This window comes from Simochromis diagramma, unplaced genomic scaffold (assembly GCF_900408965.1).
Source record: "Simochromis diagramma unplaced genomic scaffold, fSimDia1.1 OVJJ01000545.1, whole genome shotgun sequence".
Taxonomy (NCBI): Eukaryota; Metazoa; Chordata; class Actinopteri; order Cichliformes; family Cichlidae; genus Simochromis; species Simochromis diagramma.
This window is the reverse complement of record NW_024387371.1, coordinates 3,341,431-3,355,632: the sequence shown is the minus strand read 5'-3', so window position 1 is coordinate 3,355,632 and position 14,202 is coordinate 3,341,431. Positions and strand designations below refer to the sequence as shown.

Here is a 14,202-nt window from a genome sequence, read left to right as displayed (position 1 = left end):
TACAAATACTGAGAAAGGAACAAAAAACAAGCGATTACTCACTCACTCTTACATTCTACCACACTAGAGGTCTGCCTCTTACGAAGAGACCGTCTATTTTCAATAAAATGCCAACTCTTCCTCCATATCTTGTCCACCATTCTTTCTGTCAAATGAAGTCCAGAGTACACAGAATCCTCCAGGAAATCCAGGTTTATGTCAGCTCAGGGGCCAATCAGTGGCCCAGGAGAATTACATCATATTCGCAGTAGCGACGACACTCTGTTCCAATTCTCGTTACAAAGTCCAGTTTGGAGAAGAGTGAGTAAATATAACTTCAGTGATCCCTCAGTCAAAAAACAGAAATGCCTTTCAGAGGTGCCGACCCGCTCTGTAACTATCATCACACCAACTAACATTTCTTCCCTTCTCCTCTGATACGATTAATGCACAGTTCACTGGCAGCCTAATGTGTTTGAACTGTGACTTGACACACCCATGCAGCGTACACATCTACTTCCTTTATTGAACTGCCTGAAATCAACATTCGGCAACAGCCTGTCAAACACAGCAAAGAGCACAAGCGAAAAAGTGGAACTGAATTTGGTTCAAGAGTTCAGATGGCAAATGTACTGTAATATAAGTGTAAACTCTTTTTGTGACTTCCGAGTAATCCCGCTCAGCACGAGGATTTTATGGTTAATGAAAGACAGCGAGGCTCAGATGTAATATCTGCCTCAGCTGAGTTTATACTTGTCATTTAGGAAATTTGAACTGGATTTACAACCCACAGCATGTCTTTTGATGTCCCTAGATTTGTGATTAACAGAGAAAGTGCAACAGAAATTGAAAATGTTTTCAAAATTGCAATAACTACACTTGCAAGGCTTAAGGCAAGTCATTATTAGTGATTAACATATGAGTCATGGATGTTTGCAAAGGCTTCAGGCAGCTTAGTTTTCAGATCAACACAAATGCTTTGGAGAACAACGCCCCCCTCCAAAAAAGCACTACTGCTTTTCAACTAAAGATTTTAGAGTGAAATATTAAAACAGATTGCACTTGGCTGCCAAACCATCATTAATAATTTTTTAGGAAAAGCACAATCCCGAAAATACTCAGCCTAATTCCACAAACTAAGATGGCATTTGGATGCAAGTGGAAAGAACACACTCATAGGACACTTTCATAACTACACCCATTCAAAAATGTCTAATCAGCCAATCATGTAGAAGCAACTTAATATGTTTAGGCATGCAGACACTGCCAAGATAACCTCTTGAATTTCAAACTAAGTATCACAATGAGGAAGATAGGAGATTTAAGTGACTTTGAACGTGGGATGCTTGTTGGTGCCAAACAGGCTGGTCTGAGTATTTCATAAAATGTTGATCTACCGGGATTTTCAACCATCTTTATGATTTACAGAGAACTGAAAAGGAAAAACTATCCAGCGAGGGTCAGACTGCTTCAAGCTGACAGGAGGGGGAAAGTAACTAAAATTTTTACTTATTACAACCAAGTTACGCAGAAGAGCATCTCTGAACAACTTACACAACAAACCTTGAAGCAGATGGGCTACAGCACCAGATGACCACACTGGTATTACTCTTGTCAGCCAACTCTCCTGTGAGGAGACTGAGGTTACAATTTGCATGACCTCACCAAAAGTAGAAAAGAGATGGGTGGAAAAATTGTGCCTGGTTTGAGGGTCATTCAGATGGTAGGGGTGTTAACACCATGAAAGCATGGATCCATTCTTTCTTGTATCAATGGTTCACACTGGTATTTCACAGGGGATATTTCTTAACTGAGCATTGTTAAATCACCACAGCTTACCAAACTAATGGGCTGATCACGCCCATCCCTTTATGACCACAGTGTACCCATCTTTGATGGCTGCTTAATGTGTCACGTCACAAAGCTCAAATCATCTCAAGCTGGTTTCTTAAACATAACAATGAGTTTACTGTACTCAAATGGCCTCCATCGTCACTAAATCTTAAACCAATAGAGCACATTTGAGATGTGGTGGAACAGGAGATCCACTTCATGGTTTTGCAGCTCACAATTCTGCAGCAACCGTGTGGTGTTAACACGTCAATAAGGACCAAAATCTCTGAGGGTGTCTCCAGCACTTCGCTGTATCTGTGGCACAAATATTTAAGGCATTTCTGAAGGCAAAAGGAGCTTCAAACAAGTATTAGCAAGATGTATCTAGTAAAATGGCCAGTAAACTTATGAGGGAGTGGAGATGAGCCATTCAAGGTCAGCCAAACCCACAGTCAGACAGTGAAACGTCAAGCTAAGTAAATGCTTACCAACTCCCCTCAGGGTAGAAAATACACATAGTGTTTTAGTATGGACCAGTGCACAGCAACAGAGCCAGACTTGCCCTTTACATAGCTGGAACAACGCTAGTACCTAGCAAAACACATTCAAGATCATACTTCATTGCATAATCACAGCTGGGATAAAAGTTCCCAACCATCTGTCAAAGCTGTCATCCCTGGAGTTAAAAATTACACCGTGTGTGCTGTCACTGTGTGCTTGCAGGTGGCAGTCATTGTTTTTTTTATTTCTTCATTTGAGATAAATGAAGAATTAACGTAATGATAACACAAGGGATTTGGACATTAGTCAGGAGGAGTGGGCATTTAACAAATGTGACATTTCTCTGACATAGACTTTGTTAGTTCATTTGGCTTCATTTTTCTTTTAATACCAAAATGATGGTTTGTAATCAAAGTCTACAAACATTTTTAGTCAAACCAGCACCAATGTCCATTTTTGGGTCGGTGGCTCAACTCATTTTAATTTTTGCGTTGCTTGCAATGACATTTTGTACACACAGTGAGTTTAATGACTTTACTGATCCTCCTAATTTTCATCTAGCACCATTATCAGGTCAACTTTGCGTGTCTTATCTGCTTCATTAGACCCCGTAGATGTTATTTAAGCTTAGCACTGTTAATGTGAAAATGTTAGAATGTTAATCTCAGTATTTACCTGCTAACAGTAACCTGACAGAGCTCTTAGGATGACTAAAGTATTGCTATCATTATGTAATGCAGTTTAAATTATTTTCTTTTGTACCAATTTCTTGGGAATAATTGCCTTTTCATTGTTTTGCTTAATTGCTTCTGTAATTATTTATGAACCAAAATAAATTTCAATTTATGCTAATAAGATGGTAAAACGAATTGAGTTTAATTGAAATCATTGAAAACACAAAATGCATGCCACCGTTAATAATTACAGCAGTGCACATCTAAAAAGAAAAATAATAATTATATTAATTTAAAAACATATTAAGGCAAAAGTTAAAACTTTAACTGTAATAATTTTCCCCGGGTGAGACCTGTGAGCCAGCTTCTTTACTACATTTTGTTAATAACTACTCTGCTTTTTACCAACCTGGCATCCAAAGAGTGTTTGAGTGAAAGCAAATGGAAGAAAGAGAGTGAAAGTACTGCTGCAAGAGAAGTCAGTGAAAACTCTACAGAGTGAGGTCAGCTGCCAGTGATGGAGGGAAAAAGCTGGGAATAAGAAGAGAGTGCATCATTTTAACATCTGCACTGATATTTTAAGCTTAAATGGCTGGTGGAAAAGGGAAAAAGAGCGGGAGAACTATTACAGAGTCAGATATTAATTATTCGGTGGATACAAGCGGCTTCAAATGACTTTGAAATGAATGTTTTATACATGTTGGCCTTTAATATGTGAGCATTGTGGAAGCCACTGTTGAGTGGTGGGGGAAGCAGTGATGTCACGCCACACCACTTCCTGATAGTGACTGTACAAGCCTTGAAATATGATCTCACAATATTAGCCCCGACTGTCCCTCCGTCTGGCTCTTTATCCACCAGGAGCCCCCCCTCCATGAGCTCTGATGTAGGCATGGATAAGCACGTCAGCACGGCTGGCAGTGATTTTCAGCCACAGGATCCAGGGATTTGGAGGGGTGGTGGGGGGGAGAATCGACAATCTCGCTTTCCTCCAAACACATCCTGAACAAACAGGCCGAGGCCCCTGCCCAGGCCTCAACCCGTACCATCAGTCGGACCTGAGGGAGAAACATTCCTCCATCCCGGAAAAGAGGAGTCACATCTACAGGAGTTCTGGGAATAGCAGAAGGCTAATGAAGTACAGGCTGGAGTTAGAAAGGAAGAGACTGCTGCAGTGTGTAACTAGCGCAACTTCCAAGCAACGTCACAGAGAAGTTTACCGAACTAAAGCATAACTCAGTTGTAAACACTAAAGCGATACACACATAGAAAAAATATTTCTACTAGCATTGCATTCAAGGCCTCACTTTTGCCATTTTTCCAACTTTAAAAACATGTAAGTAATGTAGTGAGATTTCATTGAAAGCAAGCCAGCTCATGAGGGAGTTTCTTAAAGTGTTAGCATGTGCAGAGAAAAGACTCATGTATGTTTGAAAACATTGTTGCTGGGGAACAATCTAGACATTGTTATATATTAAATTACAGTACCTGTAAAGTTACAGAGGAAGGTCAAATCTGATTTAAAAAAAAAGTTACTTTTCTTCTGTAGCTTCTTTGTAGGACCTTACCATTTATAGAAATATATTTCTGTATGTGTGTATCTGAACAGAGGCTGTGAAGTGACCCTTCTAATAAAACGAAACAGCGCTTCCATACCGCACCGCACACCCCACATGCAGTGACAGCATGCGCTCCAAGCACAACAAAAGCAGATGTTTTTCCCTCTTTTGAAAGCAACTCAGAGAGCTCATAAATACAGATGCACACACCAGATCTCACTGCACACAGATGTGATGGAATAAACTTTTCAGGTAAAAGGTCTCGCAGACCACACAGAGGCATAATGATGAAGCCCAGCATTAAAAGCTCGAATTGCCAGAAAACACTATATGTCATTTCAGTACCAATAATTGGACTAATGAATTACTTTTTTTAGCTGCTCTAAAAACACACACACACACACACACACACACACACACACACACACACACACACACACGAGCAAGTTGGGGATTTACAGTTGGACAAAGCTACGAGCTGGAACGCTGCTCTGGCCAGCAGACTGACAGTAATGCTCCTGACAGTTTGCAGCAGACAGTATATAGTCAACTGGAGTCTCATAAGCCTCGTGGCTGTCAACTACTGTAAGTTGTATCATTCAGAATGAGAGTTTTAGGATCTGACTGTCTTTATATATTTCAGACTGCGATTTGCCATCTAATGTTATCAGAACCAAGGGTATTAAATAGCTATACCCGAGAAAACAAGTACATTTTTCCTTTGTTTTGAAAACTACAACCATAGCCAATTGAGGATAATTAGCAACAGTAAAATTCCTATTAATACCGGAAAAGCAGCTTTTCATTTCTCTGCCAAGGAGAGAGCTGAGGCAGAGCCTTTTGATAACTAAGCTGAATTGGGTATTGCCTTGGTGGAGGACAATCTTCAAGTTCCTTTCTATTTGCATCAAGCTTGCTGATTACAGGTATGCAATCATTCATCAGGTGCCACTTAATGTCCACACAATAATGAAAAAAAAAAAGTATACAGTAGCAAACTGAAACATACGCCACTGCCAGTATGATGAGTAATTTGATGGTTTGTACATGCCACTGAATGACTTGTTGCTTAAGGAAATCTAAAGTCAATATTACTCTCACGCAGTAACTAACAGTCCTGGTTCTGTCTGATCATCCATCCTCCCCCCTCATGTCAAGATTCAGCAACAACAAAAACAACAACTGAGCCACTGTCATTATGTTTCAGTGATGAATCATTAAGCTGTCCTCCAGCACTACGCTCAGCACCTGCCCTTGAAGACAGAGCTATGAAAGAGCACACAGCCGTGGCCAAGTAAGTGGGAGGGCCACGACACACCACAGGAATGCCCTTCAACGGAGCGGAGGGGGAACAATCCAACTCAGATGGATTCTGTACAGTAAGACTAAACATATTATGATAGCACAGGCATACAATGACGCACAGGGAGGGCATGATCTGTTTTTAATTAGAATGGAGTCAAAGCTGGAAATGCAGACAACACTTTAAAAGTCAGTCATTTAAAGTGCAAAGCTTTACATTACTGCCCTCATTATAAGAGGATCGTGTGAAATCATAAATGGAGTCCTGGAACACGGTGAATGATTCAAACTCATAGCAGCTCTCTTCCTCTCCTGTGTTTATTAAACACAGGCTTATGAGGGTTAGCAGCCAGGTGTATCCTCATTCAATGACAACACACACACACTCACACATTAAATCAAGCACAGTGTACACTCTCCTATTACTCTTACCAGCTATTCAGCTCCAGCTCCAGCAGTGACTGGGTCTTCTCTGAATTACACTGCAAACACCACATGCTGGCCAGCACTTGTAAGAAGATGTACTCCAAACATTAGCAGATCTCCTCACCAGTCCCCAGTGCTCCCTAAAAGGCTCCTCTAAAAGACAGACACAACTCAAAACTGCCATCTGCTACAGCTTGTAGATCTCTGCCACTTACAGACGTTTTCATTTCGTTGCCTTGTGATAGCAGTTTCCTATAGATGGTAGGCGTGCATGGTCAGTACTAAGTGGCAGTCTGCAATCTTTGACAGTCAAATGGAGCCCTTTCTTTTTCTCTTTCTTCCTCTCTGTCGTCAGTGCGCGGGGCTGGTAGGAGTTTAAGGGGGGTGGAGGCTATGAGACAGGGGAGTGTGAGTTTCTGCCAGGGCCCGAGCGGTATGGAAGAGGGCGGGGTGCTGGGAAGGGGGTGTGAAAGTGTGGAGGCTTTGTAGCTGGGCAGGAAGAGAGAGAGATGGAGATGAAACACTTATCATGCAAGAAAGGGACACACATGACCAGAGAGGAGGCGACGTGGAAAAGAAAGTCATGTTTTTCAGGCACGCTATCAAAGTGTAAAGACATGAAAAGGAGAGACTGAGAGAGCGACAGCTGGGAATAAAAGATAAACCAACGCACTAAAAAAAAAAAAAAAAAAAAAAAAAAAAAAAAAAAAAAAAAGCCAGGAGGGAGGGTAAGAGAGTGGCAGCTGAGTTAAGTGCATATAGTAGAAAAATAGGAGTGAGATGGAACAGAGAGAAATGGGTAAACAAAGTATGAGGAGAAAAAAAAAAAAAAAAAAAAGAGAGTGGTTGAAGGAAACAGGGTTTGGAGTGTTTGAATGTCAGGATCTTTTGTTAGCTCTTTTTACACAAAAGGAAAAGGACTGACTTGGTAGCGACTGCAAATAAAAGAGAGCGCCTCTATTAATAGAGCCTTTCAGGGCTGAGCAGTGACTGTTAAGATGTGCACTAAGAAAAGGGCTACAGATTCGGTGTCTTTCGCTGCAGAAAATCACAACAGATAAAGATACACAGCTTCTATTGTGTATCTTTATGTCTTCAATTTTCACTCACCTTGAAACAAACACTGCTTCATGGATAGTGTTACACACTGCATGAAATTCCCCTCGTACTGCACCATCAGCGCAAACCTCACCAAGCCCCAAACACACAAACTGTGATGGTGTCTTGTCTCTGGACTTCACAGTGTTGTTGAGACAGGGCAGAGACTAATCACCCCTCTGAGAAAAGGGGGTTGGAGTAAACTGCCCCCAAGCCAAAGGTATTTTCTATCTAATGACAACAGGCACAGGAAACGGAGGAGAATGACTCCCACATGGAGCCAGTTTACAGGGACACCAATCATCCACAGAGGCGTCCACACCAGTCTGTAAAAGAGAGGGATCCTGAATTCTTCTAATTACAGACCCGAACCCCTAAAATGATCACCTTGTCCGAACTGTTTTCATCTGAGGCTTCAAATGAAAGATGCAGAATGAGAGACAAAAGCATAAGAAAGGGTTACTTAAGGAGAAAAAGCAAGTGTATCTCAACATGTGTCATGGATCACAGCAGGGGAGACTTACTTGCAACGTGTGACTCAGTCACAATGAGTATGTGCAGAAAGGCAAGCAGACAGACAGTAACCGGCCAACTGGTCTATTTCAGTTTGAGACCTTGACCCGTACTGTGGCGGCTACAGCTGCTAATGCCTTATGGAGCTGCAAGATAGTTGACTCAATTTACAGAACTCACCTATCACGCAAACACACCATAAACAAAAATGGGAACAAAAGCAATTTAAGACCTCCCTGTAATAAATCTGACATCCTCATTACTCCATTTTGTCACACTTCACCCAAGACACAAACACAGATGCAGGCATTTAGTTTGGAAATATGTGCATGATTTTAGATATTTGCCCCAGCAGATGCTTTGTTTTCTCTTCCCCACACAGTGGACCACAGGGAGCCGCTAACTAGAGTTTATTTGTTTTTGACTGCGATATGAAGTAATATTGTGGTCTCATTTTGAAGGCGAGCGCACGATGCGTATCAACCTCAAGTATATTATGACTGTTTCATCATGGGGCACAGGGGTAACGTCAGTTTAGGCATCAAGGAGGGTTATGCTGAAATGATCTAATTAGAGGTATTCCAGGTAAAACTGGGCTGTAAAAGTTTTCACAAACCTAGCTGTCCTGTGTAATGTTCCCTGTCTGCCTGCCTCCACGTCTCTCTCCTCCTCTAGTGTTACAACCCAGTCTAGTCGTCCCGTCTGGTGAAGGCCCACTCCATCTCCCGAGCCCTGGCTGCACAACGCTTTGCTCCAAAATGATGTCATTGAGAATTCCAAGCAGAGGCCCACTCTCCGCTCATAAAACTGTATTTCTCCAACTCAATACATATGGTCTCTCTGCATTTCAGCTCCTACTCTATCACTCTCCTCCAAATCCAAACCCTCCCTTCTTTTCCTTCCCTTTCTTGTCTCAGAGTAAAAAGAAAGCTAACTACAGAAAACAGGGGACCAGTCCCAACAGGCCCCAAGCGGTCAACATACCTACAGCTTTATCAAATGCTTCCCACAGATGTAGTACCTGAGTATCAGGCAAAGAAAAACACGGACTTTCCAACTGCAAAGAGAATGAAAAAAGGCAGAGCAGAAGAAAAGAAAGCAAAAGAAACGACAGGGGGGGGGAAAAGTGATAGCTTCCTGGAAACTTGGTCACAAGTTTGGCAGACGGTGCTCTGTCTACATGACATCATGCATCGTTACTCATTATCTGCTTTTGCTGGATGCTGAGCGACTGAGACCTGCGCTAAGAAACGGAAAATAAAATGAAAACTCAGCCTTCGCCTGGTCTGGAAACAATTAGAACAGGCTGATGTCATAGTTTGATACAACAGCATACTAAATGAGATGTAGTGGCCTGGGATAGTTTTGTGAACAGAGAACTTTGTATAGGGGGCAAAAAAACCCAAAAACAAAACAAAAAACACATCATTCCACTGTAAATTCTCAGGAACAAAGAATTTCTGTGCATAAGGAGGGTCTGGCAGCAGATGTTTAAATAGAGCTGAAATAGAAGTAATTAAAGGATATGCAGAATCTGTTCATCACATCCTGGCAGCAAAGCTGGAGCAGATGTGTTGCCTGTGGGATCCTATGGGAATGATCAAAGATCATCAGTGGCAAGTGATGTCTGTGAGGCTTTTCTTTTTCCCTGTTTGCATATTGTTGCAGTAATGCATCCAGATGCAAACAAAAACTGAAGGCTTTGGGAGAGATGACTTTTTAATTTACCATATCCTTTCCTCTAACTGTAAGTACATTGTGAGATTCTTTTGAACTCTTACTGAAAATTGTCTGGCGACAGGCTGACCAGTAGCAAGAGTAAACAAAATCCTGGTGAAAAAGCAGGCTTGCTTCATTATTCTTCGAAGCTTTAGTGAGACATTTTTCAAAAATATTCACTTCCTTGTTTATTTACATGAGAATATTCATACCACTTTACCTTAGATTATCATTAAGGATGGATGCAGGGAGGAACAGTTAGCTAGGAGGTCACGATGCACAGCCAATAAATGCTCCAACAGATTGCTTAGCCTTAATCCACGAACAACTGAATGAATGCACGAGTTTAAATATGTAAAAAATGAAGCAGTACAGGCAGGTAATTTTTAAAGCATGAGCCAGAAGTTTAGGATCCATTTCTGCTGCATGCAGTTTTATGCTACGCTCCTGCCTATAGCATCACATGTGGGCGAAGATGATAGTGGTTTCAAAAAAAATATTTCAACAGAGTGGCTTTTTCCAAAAATGCACTGATCTAAATTACAAATGTGCCAGCATGCTGAGAACAATTTAATGACTTTGGGCCTGCTCGTACAAGGAAAGAAGGTCTAAGGTTTACTTCTTCTTGGTTAGAGTTTTTCTTTGGTCTCTTTGTGTTTGTGTGGGTGTCCTCTGGTTTCTTCTTACATTTTAAAGACATGCAGGTCAGGTGGAGTCTCTAGCTTTGAAATATGAATGGAGGAAACTTGTGATCAGCAGTCGGGCACAGGTCACAAGACGACACTGATAACTAAAACAAATCTTTACTATATAAAACCAGCCACATGCTTTTGTACTCTTTTTTTGTGTCTGCATTAAAATAAAATCGGAAAAAAAAGAACTACACTAACACATCACTTCAAAATCATCTTGTCTGCTTGAAGATGCCCTCTCCCTCTCAGTTAAAATATAAATAGAGGTGGTGTCTTTTGTGCTGTAACCATTATTAGAAGCAGGCCCCCTTTGTCCAGTAACAATATTTCCCCTTTCAGCTCACTCCATTACCAGCTACTGTATTTCTCCAAAGCTCTTAACGTTAGCTCCACCCATCAGGGACACATACTACAGCACATTTCTCCCCTGCTAAAAATAGACCCATGTGAGGTGACACGCTCTGGTAAACACTCCGAGTGAGACAAAGCTGTGAAGAACAAGAGAAAGAATACACATCAGGAGAATGGCCAATGAATGCCCTGCTGATATCATCTCATTATCGGTTTCTTTGTAGTGCATTGATGTGCAGCGTTTTTTAGTGACACCGTGAAATCTTGAGGTCAACTGGAAAACAGAGTGGTACTCAGAGCAGCCATGACTGTAAATGTGACATAAGCCACAGCGGGTATAAATACTCATGGCGGTCGTGATGACCGCAGGAGCACAGCACTGCCACCAGAACGATAAAACAGACCCGACAGAGGCTTTGCAATGATTGGACCCAGTCCACAATGGGCTCTCAGAGTGACATCGCCACCCACTGGTTAGATATGATACTATATGTTCCCTTAAAGATGCACATTAGGTCTGGGGGCAGATATGCGGTTGATGATGTCATTCAGGACAACTGGGGTCAGACATGTTTGTCACAGCTGCATATCAGGAGGGTGGTGGGTTATTCAAAGGCACCGGGATGTAACAAACCAGCTTTTTCGGATGGGGAGGGGTTTGTGCAATAATCTATTTGAGGCAGCAGCAGACCTGTCTCAAGTCACACAGTCTGCGGTTTAAATGCATTACAGGTCAGGAAAGATGAGTTTGTGGCATGCTGCAAGACCCCACAGCGAAGATGTCTTATATATGTAACCTATATCTTATATAGACTTCTAAATATATTCAAAGCTTTTTCCCTTTCTTTGAATCACATTTTAAGAATGTATAAAGTTGTCCAGTGCAGTGTTAGCAACTTTGGCTTAACTGATTGGCTAAACGTCTTCAACAAATATCAGAAAATATTTCTAATATCGTGTCCAACCTTCCTAAAACATCCGTCTTCCTAACAGCACCATGCTGGCCAATCAGTCTTCAAACAGACTCCTGATTTATTGCCAAACACTATCAAAATCACGTCCTGGTGCTACACAGATTCCAGAAATGATTCTGTGGAGCCATCTATCAATATTATCTTAGATTGTTTTGTTTAAAGAGATATATATATATATATATATATATATATATATATATATATATATATATATATATATATATATATATATATATATATATATATATATATATATATATATATATATATATATATATATATATATATATATATATATATATATATAATATAATCCATCATTTGACATAAACCAAACGTGTTCCTAAAATAACTACTTGTGCATGCACTTTTGAGCATACATGTGTATCTCTCAGTGCAATCATTTTGGAGCCATGAGCTAAGTCACATCATTGAACTGGGTAAATTGACTTCAAGGCTTACAATGATAATAATTGCTGTTTCAATCAGATCCCATTCATTGCCGACAGCAACAGAGATCTGATTAAATAGCTGATGATCTTGAACACGTTGTGTTGCTCAATCATTCCAATCTCTCACAAGATTTCATTAGCAGTCAAGCAAGAAATGATGTTGTGGCTTAGAGGTGATTGTAGTATAATTAAGTGTCTAGTGAAGACACATGCTAATTGCATGGAAGGTTTTGAATCAGAGTCTCTTTTCAAATGTACGATTCAGCATCAATAAAGAAAAACTGTTTATTTAAAATAGTCTACATAAGTTGCTTATTTTATGCAGAAGATGATTGAGATTGAAGAGATACAGATACAGTGAGGAGATGCAGATTGAAATCTCTGCATTCCTATAAAACTCAGACTGCTTACATTCCACGAAAATTCACCTCTTCGCGCACAGCTGTCTAATAGCTTTACCAGAGCTTGCCTCACTTTGTTTTCCAACAGCCCTGAACTCCCCAGTCAAGACTCCAGTTTCTTGCCATGCTTTGCTGCCCTTCACAAAAGCAAAGCAAACTGCGCCTCCATGGCACCCGAAGCCCACAGCATAAACACTACGACTAAGCCTCGAGGTGCCCTGAGGAGCTCCTTCCCACTCTGCCATATACACTGGCACAAGCCATTGTTTGCATTGGCACATCATGTAAAGGCGGCTTCTCTCATGTCTGCTTCTTTACGCCTTTCAGATTCTGCTCCACTTGGAAGTGAAAGCGTAAAATGTATTTCATTTTAATGCCCCTCATTAGGCTGACAGGGAAGGAATCATTCAGGAAACCCAATGTTATTTCAGGAGAAAAAAGAAAACCGGAGAACTGAATACAGATGTGGGGAAATGAAGGCAGCTAAGAGTATCTACACTGTATCTAGTGTGCAAATACTGTGAATAAGCTTCAATCAAGTCATGCCACAGAGGAGCTCTTACTCGAAAGATTAATGCACTTTCAAGCTTAGCTCCATTCTAATCAACCTAACCACAGCACTGACAAGAGAAATTAAGCAAAACAATAAAAAACAAAACAAAAAAAAAAACAAAAAACCACAGATCAAACAACAAGAAATATTTGTTAATGCCCTGGGGAAAAATATCTAAATGTATTTGCTAGTACAAGTTCACTGAGTGCAAACGTCTTGCATTGATCGTTTTAGTCTCTAAGAGGCAGGAGGTTTGAGCAGTACTGAAAGGATTGCTGTATCAGGATCCCAGCTGTCAAAGGAAATCCTGACTGTTAACTTTTTCTTTTTCCCCTTTTTTCAAAAACTTTGCACATCTAAGCAGAAACACCAGATCAGCCACAGAATTAACATGAGAAAACTCAAGATTGGTTTACATGTTATGAGAGCTTTTCCCTGCCGTAATGAAAACTTAATCAGTCGTATTTAAATATTAATTAAAAGCCACAGCTGAAAGCACCTCAACAATGGGAGCAGAATTAAAAAAGAAATAATTCATGATCCCCACCTGTCCTCTTTATAGATTCGTAGAGACACACATGTCAAAGTTTTCATATCTTGACAATGAGCCTAAGGTTCAAAAGTTATAAAAGTTGAAAAATGACTAAGTGGCCATGATTCTTTTTTTCCCCCCCCCAGAGCCAGAGACAACCAGGAAGCAATCAATCACAGAACAAAAGCGCAGAGATAACGCATTCTCAATCTATGTTCCTTTTCCTCACAAACGTAAAAAGGAAGCTGAGAAAACCTTTTGTGCAGGTCACGAGAGTGCTGAGAAATGGATTCATGTTGACATATTCCACAGTGGAACAAGATATCCTGAATGTGCAAGTTCCATTCATACCACATTTCCACAAGACCCGGTGGGTGCATGTCAGCAGATCTTATGCTTCTACATATACTCCATTCAGGCAGTCTGGCTGGGACACGAGGCCCGGCTTTTACAGAGCGATAGAGATTTTTTGAGAGGAGCAGTTATGCAGCACCGTGTTTATTGTTTCATTTCTCTAAATGCCTCCTGTAACCTCCGCTTGAGATGGTGCCAAAGCATTTTACAAGAAAAGGAGGTCACACATGGGCGCAAGCTATGGATTAAATTTGCCATCTCAGTGACAAACTACCCGACACCGACAGTG

General features: G+C 40.9%; 1 protein-coding gene across 7 annotated transcripts in view; it reads right to left on the bottom strand.

The window, feature by feature from the left end:
- Positions 1-14,202, bottom strand: part of LOC120719028 (IQ motif and SEC7 domain-containing protein 1-like) — a 96,245-nt gene that overhangs the window by 17,155 nt on the left and 64,888 nt on the right. Inside the window, exon 1 of one of the 7 annotated variants that reach the window (XM_040007871.1) lies at positions 6,281-6,882. The exons of 5 other annotated variants lie outside the window; for them this stretch is intronic. In XM_040007871.1, coding sequence (XP_039863805.1) covers positions 6,281-6,345 — 65 coding nt within the window. In that variant the 5' untranslated portion in view covers positions 6,346-6,882. Of the gene's footprint in view, positions 1-42; positions 3,117-6,280; positions 6,883-14,202 lie in introns of those variants that run through there. One more of the 7 variants, XM_040007867.1, reaches the window with a different exon arrangement.